The sequence below is a fragment of the Biomphalaria glabrata genome, chromosome 5 (assembly GCF_947242115.1).
Source record: "Biomphalaria glabrata chromosome 5, xgBioGlab47.1, whole genome shotgun sequence".
NCBI classification, from domain to species: domain Eukaryota; kingdom Metazoa; phylum Mollusca; class Gastropoda; family Planorbidae; genus Biomphalaria; species Biomphalaria glabrata.
This window is the reverse complement of record NC_074715.1, coordinates 21444606-21460937: the sequence shown is the minus strand read 5'-3', so window position 1 is coordinate 21460937 and position 16332 is coordinate 21444606. Positions and strand designations below refer to the sequence as shown.

The 16332-nt window shown below is 31.9% G+C and overlaps 1 protein-coding gene across 3 annotated transcripts in view; it reads left to right on the top strand.

Annotated features, from left to right (window-relative positions):
• Positions 1 to 1996: 1996 nt before the first annotated feature.
• LOC106068921 (nuclear pore complex protein Nup155-like) overlaps positions 1997 to 16332 on the top strand; it is a 33653-nt gene continuing 19317 nt past the window's right edge. Inside the window, exons 1-15 of one of the 3 annotated variants that reach the window (XM_013228420.2) lie at positions 1997 to 2145; positions 6930 to 7077; positions 7740 to 7877; positions 8608 to 8704; positions 8810 to 8880; positions 9598 to 9690; positions 10823 to 10983; positions 11102 to 11207; positions 11887 to 11960; positions 12506 to 12597; positions 13668 to 13765; positions 13953 to 14105; positions 14186 to 14286; positions 14604 to 14885; positions 15454 to 15516. In XM_013228420.2, the coding sequence (XP_013083874.2) occupies positions 6936 to 7077; positions 7740 to 7877; positions 8608 to 8704; positions 8810 to 8880; positions 9598 to 9690; positions 10823 to 10983; positions 11102 to 11207; positions 11887 to 11960; positions 12506 to 12597; positions 13668 to 13765; positions 13953 to 14105; positions 14186 to 14286; positions 14604 to 14885; positions 15454 to 15516 (1671 nt within the window). In that variant the 5' untranslated portion in view covers positions 1997 to 2145; positions 6930 to 6935. Of the gene's footprint in view, positions 2155 to 2552; positions 2569 to 6929; positions 7078 to 7739; positions 7878 to 8607; positions 8705 to 8809; positions 8881 to 9597; positions 9691 to 10822; positions 10984 to 11101; positions 11208 to 11886; positions 11961 to 12505; positions 12598 to 13667; positions 13766 to 13952; positions 14106 to 14185; positions 14287 to 14603; positions 14886 to 15453; positions 15517 to 16332 lie in introns of those variants that run through there. The other 2 variants (XM_056028894.1, XM_056028895.1) reach the window with 2 other exon arrangements.

The following is a 16332-nucleotide window of genomic DNA, read 5'->3' as shown; positions in this document are numbered from 1 at the left end:
GACAGTTTTTCATTTATTATAACACCTAGGTATTTTGCGTTTTTTGTCTGTGTTACTGGTTTGCCATGAATAAGATAAGTGGAATTAATTTGTTTTAGTTTTTTTGTTACTCTTAACAACTGACATTTTTCTGGGTGGAAAGACATGCTCCAATTTGATTCCCATTTCTGTAATTCATCTAGTTCTCTTTGTAAAATATCTGTGTCTTGTGTTGTTTTTATTGTTCTATATATTATGCAATCGTCTGCAAATAATCTGACTTTTGTTCCTGAAGTAATGTAATTTGGTAAATCATTTATGTAAATTAAAAATAGTAGTGGACCCAAGACTGTTCCTTGAGGTACACCTGAGTTTACTGTTATCGGTGTTGATTTAGAGCCATTTATTATTACAGTTTGTTCTCTCCCTGTCAGAAAATCTTTAATCCACTGATGCAGTGGACCATTAATTAGTCCTATTAGTTGTGTTTCTCATGATCTATATTTCCTAAAGCCATGTTGGTATGGTGTGAGGACATTATTTTTGTCTAAGTGGTTTATGATGTTGCTACATATATTATGTGTTCTAGGATTTTACATGTGATGCTAATAAGTGATACTGGTCTGTAGTTTCCTGGGTCAGATTTTTCTCCTTTTTTAAATAGGGGGGTGACATTAGCTTCTTTCCAGTCCTTTGGTACTCTGCCCTGGTTAAGTGAAGCCTGAAAGAGTATTTTGAACACTGAGGCTAGCTCATTGCTTAGTTCTTTGAGTAATCTAGCTGGAATACCATCAGGTCCAGACGCTTTATTTGGTTTGGTGTTGGCTAATAGTTTTTGAATTCCATTTTCTTGTACTACTATATCTTCTATGTTGTCTACTTGGTTCAAATTCAGTAATATATGTCTTTGTCTCCTGGGGCTGAGAATGCTGATGCAAAGTATTTGTTTAGGATGTTTGCTTTAGTTTCATTATCATTATGTTATGTTCATCTTTTAATGGCGCTATGCCTGTTGTTTCCATTTTCTTAGACTTAATGTATATGACCATAGGTTTTTGTTGTTATCTTTAGATATTACATTGTTTATGTATTCACTCTGCAGCTGTCTGCTTACTTTTTGGGTTAAGTGTTTAATTTTTATATACTTTTTGTAAACTCTTTCTGCATTAGTTTCTTTAAATTTTCTATATAGGTTTTCCTTCTGTTTACAAAGCTTCTTTAGTCTATTATTAAACCAGCATTTATTTATTTTGTTTGATGTGTATTTAGTTGGTATATGATTTTCTATAATGCTTTAAAGATGGTTTTTAATGAAATTCCAGAGGTCATCGACTGGTTTCCATGGGTAGTAATGTCTTTTTCTAATAAGAATGTTTGTTGAAAGTTTAATGCAGCTTGGTGTAGTTGTGTTAGGTTACATTTATTCCAGAGTAAGATTTTTCTTTTGGGTTTTGTATTGGCTACTGCTTTTTATCTGACTGTGTATTTTTATGATCTCATGTATATATATGTGTATTTATATATAGAGAGATATATAGATAGATATTGATCTATATCTAGATATATAGTATATAAATAGATATAGATATAAATAGATATATAGGGCCTACATATAAAAATCAATAGACCTACGAACATATTTATATCTATGCATGCCTAAAGCCTATATAATTCTATTTGATTCACAGATATATAGTATATAGTCAATGGTTAAAAATTACTTTGAAAGTTGTGACCCAGGCGATACGAAACTGTGTTTTTTCCCTCAGAATCTAGATTCTACATATATGTCTTTATTTCCCTTGAATATAAAAGTTGTAATAAATCTAGATCTAGATCTAGATCTACGTTTTGATAAACTTTTTTTTTTTAGTTATTTTAAATCGCAATAATATTATTTCAATGCAGAACAAAATACAAATTACCGAAATATTATTTTTTCCCCATTCAAACTAGGGACGTAGAAATCTAGATCTAAAAATATTTTTGTCATCTAAATGTGGATCTTGATCTAGGCAGTCTAGTTTTTTCACTTCTACAAATCTAGTTAAAAACTAAAAGTTGTTGTCACATTAGCGGCATGAGGAATAACTATGAATGAGTGACAATAATAAATTTAGATTTAACTTTAATTCTATCTAGAGTCTATAGATCTAGATTCTAAGTGTAAGTTCGGTATGATCATGCTTAAAAGTAAAGTCTTTGACATGATCCTTCTTGCTGAAAAAGTGGTTGTCTTGGCCAGTTTGGAGATTCATTGCACACATCAAAATGATCATTTTAAATAAGGAAATAATAATGATTGATATCTAAATTATCTAAAACGTTATTTTTTTTGGGGTCGAATTGCATCCTCAAAATCATTTTCCCATGCTTCAGATTTTCATTCTCAGCTTGTAATAGACATCACACCAATCCGACCAAGGTCACCACAGTTTCACCCTTTGGGCCTAGCCTAGCTGGTTGTACTAGACTTAGACTTAACTAGACTTAGTCTTAGTCTTAGAGTAGACTTAGACCTTACTATAGAGGCTAGGGAAAAAATTGTCGCCGGGGAGAAGAGGAACACAACTTCAATAGTTATTGCAGGTACTGAGGTAGTCTTCTCTCCACAGTACCTTATCACAGGGGCATTTTTTTTGTTATAGCATTATAGCTCAAAGCCTCAACTTCCACTGACTACCTCAGTGTGTGCTTCTCTCACACTTTATTATTTTGGTCACAGTAGCTGGTTGATTGATAATTTTGCTTGTTTCCTGCTCTCTCTACAGGGTTCGTACGCGGTCTGGAAATAGTCTGGAATTTCAAAATTCAGATTTCAGTCTTAAAAAAGTCTGGAAAATTGCTACTTTTCGAGGCAATTTTGTTAAATGTCTGGAAAAAGTCTGGAATTTGAAAAAAAAAAAATCCAATGTCATTCAGGCGCCGTAACCGGTAAAATGCTAGGCTGCTAGATCTTGTTGGGCTTAGAGGCTTCCATTAATAGGCCTACTAGATCTATTGTGAAAGCACGCGCAATCCACAGCATGTCGGTGAAATACCAGCCAATTTCTAGACGGTGTACTGTAGACTTAAATCAAATTTAGTAATAGATCTAGTCCTAGACTGACCTAGACTAGTAACTAGTTTATTATGACTGCTGTCAGTCTATATTATCTAGATGGTCGATCAAATTTCAGTTAGGCTACCAAAGGTCGGGAAGTTTTTGGCCTAGATTTATTTATGCATGCGCGAAACTCCCATCCCCCCTTTTTTTTTTTAAATAGAGAAAACATATATATATCGTCAATGATGTCAACATAGAATATATAGATCTAGATCTTGAGTCTAAACTAAAAGATCGCGGCTTCTATTCTTTATAGATTACTAGATCTAGGATTCTAGGTCTACTACTAGATTACTAGATTTAGTCTTGATCTAAGCGCGACTTTCATTACTACTACTAGATCTAGATCTGTTCTAGGGTCTAGGTCTACTAGACCTACTAAATTCTAGATTTAGTCTGCGCCACTTCTTAATAGATCTAGGTTTTCTACTAGCCTTGAGTTAGTCTCGATCTATGTGCGATTACCCCCCCCCCCCCTTCCGTTAAATAAATAAAACAAATTATATTATAATATATCTAGTCAACATAGAATATGCCTATAAGATCGGTAAAACTTCCCATCAAAGGCCCCTAGTTTTTTAGGTAAATTATTTGGCAGCTGTCTAGAATGACTTCCATTACTAGGTCTAGAACTAGATTTAGTCTTTATGCGCGACTTAGATTACTAGATCTAGGTCTACTACTAGATTTAGTACCTAATTTAGTCTCAATCTATGCGCGATTCCCCCCCCCCCCTCCCCCCTTTAAATAAAGAAAACAAGTTATAAATATTATATCTAGTCAACATAGAATATAGATCTAGATCTTAGTCTAAACTAAAAGTCTAGGCCACAAGAATGACTTAGAATCTTAGATTACTAGGTCTACAACTAGATTTAGCCTCGATCTATGTGCGATTACCCCCCCCCCCCCCCTTTCCCCACAAATCTAGTCAATGTAGAAAATATTGATCTTGAGTCTAAACTCAAAAAACTAAAATGACTTAGAGTACTAGGACTAGGTCTACTACTAGATTTAGTCTTGATCTAAGTCTAGATTTAGATCTAGCATACTTAGCATATAGATCTATAACTATAATCTAGTGTATGGTTCTGATATAGATTTAGATCAATTTTTACCCTGTTAAAAAAAAAAAAAAAAAAGTCAATATTGACATAGGCATAGGCCTATTGTGAATTAGACATTTAATAAGTAAGCCACTATTACAAATTAAATTTCAATTTCAATAGCTACTTTAACTCTAGATCTTTATTTATCTCCTCCAATAGAACTATAGGCCTACTAGAGGTAGGCCCTCTAACCTAGGCTAGTCTAAATAAGTCTTTACTTTTTAACTAGTAGGCCTAGGCCTATCTAATGTTTAAGCCACTAAATATCCATATAAAAATTATACAACTATTGGACTAGTTATGAGATTTAGAATAAAATTTTACAACTACGTTAGGCTTATTAAACTATATAGGCCTACTCTATATATATATTAAATTGCCCAAGTCTAAGTGCTACAAGATTAGTGACTTTTTTCCCCCCTTGTTTCGTATGTTCCTTCATAATTGAAAATTATTATTACACCCTAGTCCAAACCTCCCACAGGACGGCAGGGGTTAGTTATTGGCAGGGTTTGAACCCAAGATCACGAATACAGCAGTCCAGAGTGCACACTGCATTCTCAGGTAGCCATCCTTTTTACTGTTAGTAAGTCTGGAAAACATAAGATAAATGTCTTGAAAAAGTCTGGAAAATGTCTGGAATTCATTTTCACAAAAGTTGTATGAACCATGACCTAAACCAGTTTTTTTTATAGCATGGAAGGGGGAGATTCGCTCTCATTAAGTTTAACCTGTGCATTGGAATTTGGAAAAAATTACTTTATAACTCCCTCCTCCCCTTCCTCGACACAACATAAAAGTCTTACGTACCATCTCTTTCATCTGTTACACCCAACACACACACACTCCCGCTTTCACTTTCACACTTTTTTTGCCGCTTTTTTGTTACAAAGATAACCCTTAACTTTTTACCATGACTCCTTCAACTTTTTTATCATCAATCAAACCTTTACCACACATTTTCAGCTTTAGAATTCTATAGATAGTACCTTACTTTTTTTTGTGTGTATCCTACTATAATCATAAGGCAAGCATTATTAGAAACTTCAAACCATTAGTCTCAGGTTAAGAGAGGAAAAAATGCATAATTTGCCATTCCTTACATTACATTTATTTTGGTGTTGTGTCCTCTAAATACAAGGCAATATAAATTTGGATTATTAATTTTTATCATTTATTTGATTTCTTTTGAATGTAGAGAAATGATAGTGCAAGAAAGTATCATTCATACTCTAGATCTATCATCTTTTTTCTTCTGCTATTTGGATTTATAATTTATTTTTTTTTGTATTTAGAGTGCGTCTAAAAAGGAAGTGGAAATGAGTAAAAGGCAAATTTTTTCAAAGTTGACTTCTTTAGAAATACAGAAAGTCCTATTTTTGTGCTACTTGTATTTATACTTAATATAAATATATAATATATATTTTTATATATATATTATTTATATATATATATTATATATATATGCAGTCTATATATATATATATATATATATATATATATATATATATATATATATATATATATATATATATTGTTATAAACCTGGTGGTGGCACAGATGGGGGTAGTGGTGTGAGTGTAGTCAGCCGACGCAAATCGCCCCAGGCCAGCGCTAGACGAGCGGTCAACCGTGACGAGCTACGACTGTCAACCGAGTCGAGTATCAACAGGACGGTACGGGAAGGATCGCCGTCGTGAACAGAGCTCATGAGCGTCACGAGAGTTGTAGTCATCTGACCACCTAGAAACGTCGAGCGGCGTTCTGTCCGGTTCGAGAAGGCCAGTAGGGACCCTATATAAAGAGTGGAGGTGTCGCAGTCAAGACAGTCGAGAAAAGGGGCTCAATACAGGAAGGTTCAGAAAGCGGGTTCACGGCAGGGGTTCAGAGCCCGGTTCACTACAGTCCGGTCGACTACAGCACAGTTCAGCGGTGTGGTTCTGTACGGAGCATTACGACGGTTCAGTGCGGAGTACTGTCAAGTACAGTTGAGACGGCTGGCGTCTTGATCTTGGTCTGTGATCGAGTCCGACACAACGAGCCCAAGTGTGTGAAGTCAGTCCCGAACTGTTGAACCCAGTGCAAGCCCGGAACGAGACGGAGAGGCCAGTGCAAGAGTTGATACGGCGGAACGGTGTTATCGGAGAGAGATTTGTACAGTGTACGTGTTGCCAATTGTACAGTATTTGGCTGTTATTTATTCAACTATTAAAGTGTTACGTTACTTTGGAGCCCTGAGTTGTCAAGTTCTTTAAGTTGGTGGTGTATGGTGCAGTTTGCAGAGAGCCTGAATAGTGAGATTCGTAACAATATATATATATATATATATATATATATATATATATATATATATATATATATATATATATATATATATATATATATATATACATATAGACTGCAGCCTTTTGAGAAAACACAGAAAATTAAATACAAAGGTTTGATAGAAAGCGTGTGTTTTTTTTTTTTTGTGTTTTTTTTAAATTGCGTTGGTCAGGTTGCAAATCTGTGAAAACCGTTTCTTATTGAGCTCCAAAGAGGTAAAAGAAACCTATTTAAAAATTTCATGCGAGTCTGTATGACAGTAGATCAGTCAGTCAGTGGTAACTTGCAAATATATCTAGTAAATTTATATTTTTGCATTTTTCTGAGTCAAACACTGCTACAGTATAATAATAATGTTTTTGTAAAATAAAATTGTGCTAAAAATTTTAACACATTTGATTACTGTCTAGGTTGCAATGGTTTCTTTGCTGAGTCCAGGCCTACCGCCACTGTCTTTACCAGATGTATTAGAGAATGCTGGACATTTAGTGGATAAACATTTACAAGAAGATAGAACTTATTTTGATTTGGTGGATCTCTTGAACATTCCATCTGACAGTTAGTAAATTATATGTATCTTTTCTTTCAAACTTATTTGACTTTGTCATATATATATATAATTTTAAATTAGGATTTTTATGTCAATTTTTCTAAGAAACTCCAGCCATGACAAACAATTTGGCCTTGCTCCATTTACTTAAAAAAAAACTTGACAACAACTTTTTTTCCCATCTATACTATTATTAAAGCTTGCATTCAATGATTGATTAAATTTGCCCTGTAAAACAGAGCATATCACTAATAGAAATTGATAGTTCTAGGTTTGATCTCAGTATGGAATAGTGAAAAAAAAAAAAGTTGACATTATTTTCAAGAGCATCTATAAGTTGATACTTTAACTATATTCATTTTAAAGAAATCAAACCGTTTGACCAATCTTAATGAAACTTGGCATGAATGTTCATTAGATAATAGAGGTAATTTTAGAATATCTATGTAACGTTGCTCTGCAACAAGAGAGTTAAATAGGTCAATGAGGCATCTTATGATAGATTTTAACTATTAAAATAACATAGCTGGATACCTTTAATTATATTACAAAACAAAAACAGAATGAAAAAACCTGAGCTAAGCCGTGTAAAAACATAGCTAGTCAATATATAACATATAATATATTCGAAATCTTAGCCTTTTGTTTTTTTTTTTTTAAATCCTATTAGCTCAGGCCAGTCTGAGTGGACTGTATACTCATGACTACCCAAGTCTTGCTGATGTTGGTGTGTATGTGGAATCAATGGCTGAGATCTCCTTGGAGAAGAAAGTTCCACTGCCACCTGAACTTGTTGAGCAGTTTGGTCGTATCCTTTATATTTCTCTTTATACATTTCTTAACAGTATATTTTATTGAAACTTTATGACATGATGCAGTAATTTAAGCTAAGAATAAATACATAAAGGTATAGAAAACAAAAGATATAATTTATGTCATGGTTAACCAGTAAAAAAGTTTCAAATTCAAGATAAATATGTGTAACAGTTAATTGTTAGGAAGTACAAAAATAGACAGTATGTTCATGCTTATACTTGATTATTACACATGTAAATGTAACAGTTTTATTTATTACTTTATTGTTAAACATACACACACACACATATCTATCTATCTATATATATATATACTTATTGTTATACATATATATAGGAAATATAAACACAGAAAAGAAGCCACATGTTATAATACCTGCTGGAAGAGATTGCAGTACATGTCTATGCACTTCTGAACACAGCACAACAAGATAACCATTACTGCCTGCAGCTCTTCTACACTGCTGCACATGGGTGAAATGGTGCAGAGTTACTTACAAGTAGACAACTATCTCGCGTATGAACATGAAAATATGTGTGTATGGTTTATAAATAAAAAATTAGGCCATGGAAAGAAGTAGTAGTACTATTTCTCTTACAATGACCATAGAACAAAGAAGAATTGATAGAAATACTTTTTATGTATTATAGTACCGGTATGCTAAGAAAATTAATTGAGGATTTAATACATCATTCTAGCATTGTCTTTAACTCTGAGATTAGGCATGCAGTGTAACTGTATGATGGGCTTGTTTCCAGAGATAGAACGAGCTTGGCTTACTGTGGACAGTGATATTTTTGTTTGGAAATATGAAGATAGGTAAAATTTGATGTTTCATATATGATAATTTTATTACTCATCTTTTATGCAGCATTGTAAAAAATCTCTTCTAATTAATTAATGTACTTTTGATGGGTATTTCAGTTCTGATCTGGCTTATTTTGATGGTCTTGGGGAAACTATACTCTGTGCAGCTCTCTTAAAACCTAAACCGGGTTAGTAATGAGTGCTTTTGACTATACTTTATAAATTCATGTTATATTATACTATTGCCTGGGTTCCTTAACCTGTATTCAAGGCTCCAAATACTCTCAAGTTTTTTTGTTTTTTTTTTGTGCTTCTATATCACATAACAATTTTAATACTTAAAAAATAATTTTAATTTAAATGTTTATTACATTAAGTTAATTATTGAAAGAAAGGGGGAAAATGCATGTTTAAAAGATTAATAAACAAGGTATACACATATTTGTTAATTATCACTATAAAAAATATGACATAATTAGTTTCTTTATATTTTTCATGTTTTATTATCTGCTTTTATAATTTTAAAATTACATGTCAATAAAATTTATCTGAAAAGAACAATTATCAGTGTATATTTTGTTTTGAAGAATAATTGTTTTGATGCTAAAATTGTTAAAAACAAAGAAAAGATTAAACATACTTTTAGTATAATGTTAATATGTCTTTGATACGTAATACCAAAATAAATAAGCTAATATAATATAGTAAAGTTGTGTAAATTTACTTTAGATTATATAGGCTATAAAAATTGATTTGCACAGTTTATTCAAAGAAAGTATTTTAGTATAATGGGCTTTCTTTTCCTCCATCAGTTTTTCATTATTTATTGTAGCTTTACTGTAAAATACATATATATATAGAAATATACATATAATTATTTATATCTTATTGATGTTTCCACACAGGTATATTTCAACCACATATTCAGTACTTATTGTGTCTGACAACACCAGTTGACATAGTACTGTTAGGTGTCAGTTTCTACAAATCTGTAGATGGTAAGTTACTGGGGAAACTTTTTGAAGCCTTATTTTTTAGTGTGATGATGACTATTCTTTTCTGATAATGAACATGGCTTAAAAAAAATAATGTTCTTATTGATTTAGATGGGATTAGTCTCTGTTCATTCTAGTCCATCAACACAGCTCTTCAAAATGTATTGACTGAAACTCCCTGGACATGTACCATGGATTCATCAAATTCTGGACTCCTTCATAATTCCATAATAACCATGTTCTCTTATGTCTTGAGTAGCACAGGCCCAGATAGAATAGTGTGCAATCCAGATAATCATCTAAATACACTTTATTAGCTTGAGCACCCCCCATAAGTTTCCATTTATGACATGCAAGTCATATTCAAAACTCAATTACCAAAACAGGAAGAGATAAGAATTTACAGAACATAATATGGTATTCATTTCATGATCTATATATTGTTGTGGGCTAATATCTTGTATGACTTCACTTCTATTTCATTATTTACTCCACTTTAGCCACAGAACATTACAGGTTAACAATACACCCGTTAAAGACGTTTACTGTTGCAAAGGACACATTTATTTATAACTGGGAAGTCCGTCTAGTCTTCATAAACGTCGCTATTTTATCTCTCATCTGTAACAGCCTTCTTCCATACTATCGCCATATTGTTTTTCATTTCCCTAGTCTACTACGTCATTCGTCTGTCTTACAATGTCACTACTTTGCTAAAAACAATACACAATATATTTATCTACCGAAACTAACATACTCTCTAAACTAGTACATAACAATATGTTTACAAGAATTATGTAACATATGATTAATATTATGATACCATTTATTTTTTAATGCTATTTTGCTAATGTCAATATTTTAAAAAATTGTTTTTTAGCTTTAATATTTAATAGAATCTAAAAATCTAGTTTTAATTTATATCTGATTAAATAATTTTAATTTCTCACTTATTGACTAACTAAGAGAGAAATTAGCATATTTTTTTATACTATTGACATATTTGGCTACTAAATAATAAACTCTCTTTTGAATCCCAGTACAGACAAGGAAATGCAAATTACATATTTAAACTTAGGATTGATATATAAAAATGACCATTTTATTAAGTTGCAATTGTGCTGTGCTCCACTAGGTGGCAGTGGTGATTATGTGAGTGGTGAGATGCATCTTCTGCCAGATCCCCTTTTCTCAATACCAACTGATGGTGTTTATATCACAAGTATTGTTGGATCAAATAATGGACGTGTTTTTATGGCTGGAAAAGATGGCTGTCTGTATGAACTGATCTATCAAGTAAGAAGGATTTTTCTTTTGAATGTATCTTCATTCATGCTTTTTTTTGTCTGTCAAGCTGTTTATTTTGAATCAAACTTCCAGAAGTAAGTTTAAATTGCCTTTTCATTTGTTCCAGGCAGAAGATGGCTGGTTTAGTCGAAAATGTCGAAAAGTGAATCACTCCACCAGTTCTTTGTCTTTTCTTATCCCATCATTTCTCAACTTTTCATTTAGTGAAGATGGTAAGTGACTTTAAAAAATTTAAACATCTATTTGCTTGCAGCTATATACTGGAGGAGCACAAAGACCAAAAGCAGCCAATATCACTTGTGTGAAATTCAGCTATTGTAGTACCTATATGTAAATAAGTCCAATTAAGGTTTAAATGGATGGCCAAGAGTTGTTCAATGGCAATGGCAGTTTAAGAAATGTCTTTTGTTATATTTAACAAGATGTTAAAATGAGCATCTTTGTTCCTTAATATAATGTGGTGCAGGTTTGAAAAATAATTTTTTGAAAGATCTGAATATAGTTTTGACTACAGCTGCGATTACACTCTGACTTCTATAATTCCTGCACTATTTATATAGATACCTAGCAATCTTATGTTTCTGGAAGTTACCATAATATTTTTGTATTTTATTTTCTGGACTGCATCTCTTAAATTTCCCCTCTCTTACCTTTGCAACAGGTGCTTGACATATCCTAATTATTTGATATTTACTTGCCAGAAAGGATTTAAAATCATTTTTTATAAAGCAAGAATTTCCAATGTTGCCATTATTGACTCTTGGATCATAATTTGTTTTGTCCCTTTAACATTTTTTGTTCAGTATTTCCTCTCAGAGACTTACAAAAATAAACCTTGTTAAGGGATAATTTGTAAACTTTATCTTTCAATGTTAACTTTTACATTTTCAGATCCTATTGTACAAATCAGCATTGACAACACAAGAGGCATATTGTACACACGTACTCAAAAAGGGACCATACAGGTGAGATATGGTTTAAAAATACATAAACATAGTTTTCATTAAAACAAATAACAGTTTGCAATTTTGAGCTCTACCACACTTGATTATATTTTTGTTGGAGATTGTTATTGAAAGTTCAAATTAGTTTTAAAATTTAAATACATTCCCCTTTTTTCATAATAGGGCTCAGTTTTATTCTGAAAGTTCAAATTAGTTTTAAAATTTAAATACATTCCCCTTTTTTCATAATAGGGCTCAGTTTTATTCTCTCCAATTTTACAAGCAACTGGGGATGAGTAAATAAAAAAAGTTTAGAATTGTTTGAGATGTACTAGTGGCAATGTTACTTTATTTGCATGTGAGCTAAAAAGTCTTTGTGTAAACTTTATTTTGCATTATGATTATCACATTAGATAAATAACAAAAATTTCTTACAAGTCAAAATAAACTATAGGACATTGGACTGTAATACTTTTTTTGTAAAAAGAACATTTGAATGATGCTATAGCATTGTAATATTTGCAAGTATCTATCATTATTATATTTACAAATATCTATCATTTCAGGTTTTTGATCTCGGTGAAAAGTGTAATAGTATGAGTAGAGTTGTTTCTATTTCACAAGCCACTATATTAAGCATGGCTGCCAACATTGCCAAGTTAGTCTTTTTTGTTTTTATAATTATATTTTCTTTTGTCTTGAGAAAACATTTTTTTGTCTAAGAATAAATTTCTCTTTAAACATTATCAAACTATACATTTTAAGATACTTTGTATTTTAAAAATATGTTAAAATTAAAGAAAAAAAAAACTAACCTTGCAAAATAGATTTCAAGAATCATATTGCAAAAACCCTTTGAATTAAGAGTTGATTTAAAAAACAAATTTAATAATTAAACTTCATTAATTGCTGTACATAGAAAAAACTACAAGCTTGAGTTTAAAAAAAATAAATTCAAAACATAGCTTAACTCTAAAATTGCGATAATTCAGAATTCAGATATATCTTCTTATCGTCTTCTTAGTATTTGTTTTAAACAAGATCATTTTAAAAAGTATTTATTAGTGTAAGACCTTCTTTAAAACTACATTGCAGGTAAAAGTAAAAAAAAAAAATGGCAGAGGACATTGAACACTTTCTAAGATTTCAAAAAAAAAAAAAAAAAGATCTAATTGGTTTTAGAAGTCCAAACTAATTTGTGAAGTAATTTTAATACAAAATGTTTTTTATTGGTTCTAGAACTAACTGTACTATTCTAGTATACTGTATTTACAGCCTTTCAATATTTAAGTCTCATGCATCTTTTCATTTTTTCAGAACTGATTGTTTTATACAACTTACTTATGGTACTTATGGTAGTACCATTGTTAATAAAGAAAATATTCAATTCTCCACATCTCCTAAAGTACTGACTTAATCCCACCCCATATTTTTCCCAGTCATCTTGTATTATGTAGTTATTTTGTCCTGTTAGCAGCAAATTAATAATGCTTCAGTCAGTCCCATCAAGATTTTTTTTTTCTTTTGTTAACTTACAAGCACATTATTCAAATTAGGTAGAATTGACATGCAAATTATTATATATAACATTATTTATATGGAACAAACTTAATTGATCCTTTGAGGTCTGACTGTACAAGCCTATGTGTAATTCTACCAATTAAATTACCTCCTGTTAAATTTTACAACAATTTTAATTTAAAAAAAATGTCTGTTCATCTATTACAGAACTATTGAGACCACAAGTTTCAAGTCTATTGTGTACATATCAGCTGTGACAGAGAACGAGTCAGAAGCTATTCAGCTGGTCGCTGTTACTGACTCAGGTAACACACTCTTAGGCATATTTATGGTAATGCAGGCATAATTTATTATTTACAGTTTTCAACATTGGCACACATTATATATTAATATATAAAATAAATTTATTTGATGAATTTAAAATTTTGGAAATTTATTTTCTTCTTTTTCTTTTTTGTTAAACTATTGAATACATATACAATCTTTCATCAGGTGTTCGGCTGTATTTTACCACCATTCCTTTCAAACAAGTACATCGACGGCCAAGCATGCTGTCTTTGGTTCATGTCAGGTTGCCTCCTGGATTCTCTGCAACATCTGCCCCACAGCGTCCAACTCTTGTTCACACAGCTTTTTATAACAGTGGTAGGTGATTGATGCTTATAGTAGTAGCAAACTATAAATCTGTATTGAGATTATTGATGTCAACTTTTGCTTTTCTCCAGGTACACTTCTCCTTGTGTCAGGCCAGAATAAAGACAATGATCTTCTCTGGGCTATCAGCCCAGACTGTTTTCCTTTCTCTAAACAATTAATGGAAGCTTATGTATGTCTCTTTTGTTTTTAGTTGTTTTTTTTTTTGTTATTAACTCTTCTTTTACTTTTATCATAGAATATGTTTTTAATCTAAGCTTGATAAAGTTTTTACATTTAATGTTCTTTATATATATATATATATATATATATATATATATATATAAAGTAGCTGGTTGGTTAATGGGTGGGAAAAAAAAAAGATGGGCTTTAAAAGATTTATTAAAGAAAAAAATTGTGCAAGATAATTTAAGATAACTCATTTATAAAAAAACATATTGAAGTTGTATATATTGAATTGAAAGATGCAAAAATAATGTTATGTTGCAGGACACTGTCCCTATTGAAGGTAAAACATGGGCCATTGAGGAGATCACAATGTCCTCAAACACAGGAATTAGCCCAACCAATGCTCCTGGCCCCAGGCCACGGCCAGATCCACCTTGTGTTGTTACTCAACATGCTGTGCCCCCTCGAAAATTTGTCATAGTTAGCGCTCAGGGGATTCATGTTTTCCAGAAACTGAGGCCTCTAGAGCAACTTCGTCGGCTGTTAATAGAGTGTGGTGGGCCTGATGCGGAGCAAGTGAAAGCATTCTTTAGGCTTCACAGAGTGAGTTATTCTGTTAATTTATCTTAGGCTATGATAAGAACTGTGGTTTAAGGAAAGTTTCCTTTGTAGATCTAATGTACTAATGTGTACAGAAATAAAGTTTGTTTGTTTTATGGGTCAGAATATTGACCAATTGTTATTAGCTAGATTTAAGTAGGATATCCAGCCATTGCATATCTCTCACACCTTTCTCTAATTCTCCTACTTGTGGTGGATGAAAAAAAATATACGTTACTATTTATTGTGTACATGTAAAAACTGAGCACTTTTCAGTCGGCAGATAAATTTCACAAATTTTTTTCTTTATCGTAGTTTTGTTTCACTATATTTTTATGAAGCTGACGTGTAAATAATGAATAACATCACAGAATGATATATGACATTGTTCATCTGTTTTTACTGTAATTTGATTTTAATGATGACTACTAAGTGATTTTCCCCTAGTTTAGTAAATACTGTTATTATATTAGGACTATTGAAAACTATTCAACTAATCTTTTTTTGCATGCTTCTAACATAATGCTATTTATATACAGTTAAAAAAAGTTTTAAAAATGTTTTCCTATAGATTGAACAAGCCTGTGCAACAACTTTAGTTTTGGCCTGTTCACGGTCACCAGCTGATCAACAAGTAAGTTTGGAACATTGAAATAGTACATTTAGATTCATAAGATTACACCAATACATTTAGGTTTAACAAGATTATAGCAGTTGTTAGTATCATTGTACATGTTATGACCAAAGTCTGATGTTTGGCTACTTAACCATATAGGCTGACCATTTCACATTGTGGCTGAGAGATATAGCCTTAAAATATCAGTTGGTATTGTACTTAGGTGAGATTTTTAGCAAAGTGGCCACAATTCTCTGGTTAAAATATTATGTGCAGATTCAAGAATGCCATGTACTAGGAATGCACAATTCTCTGGTTAAAATATTATGTGCAGATTCAAGAATGTCATATAGTAGGAATGCACAATTCTCTGGTTAAAATATTATGTGCAGATTCAAGAATGCCATGTAGTAGGAATGCACAATTCTCTGGTTAAAATATTATGTGCATATTCAAGAATGCCATGTAGTAGGACTATTTGTGTGGAGTAAATAATGAAACATAGAGAAAATTATCTGGAGGCTTCTTTATGACAAAGAAATCTGGAAGATGTCACTAGCCTATATAGTTTGCATGCTCAAGTTGCAAAGACCATGAAAAATTTAGGTCTGAAATAACCATCTGCAAAAGTTGAAGATGTGCATATTAGTGGCTGACAGGCTGTGGTAGCCTAAGAAACAAGAACTGTACATGATGGTATCCAGCGTTTGTATTCTATAAGTGTGGATTTTGCGTAAGAAAATACTCACTCTTGATTCTGTGGGCTAGTAAGAAAAATTGCAATCACTGAAAAGTAGGCTAAGTCCACATGAAATGCAATTAGTCTTGCAAGTG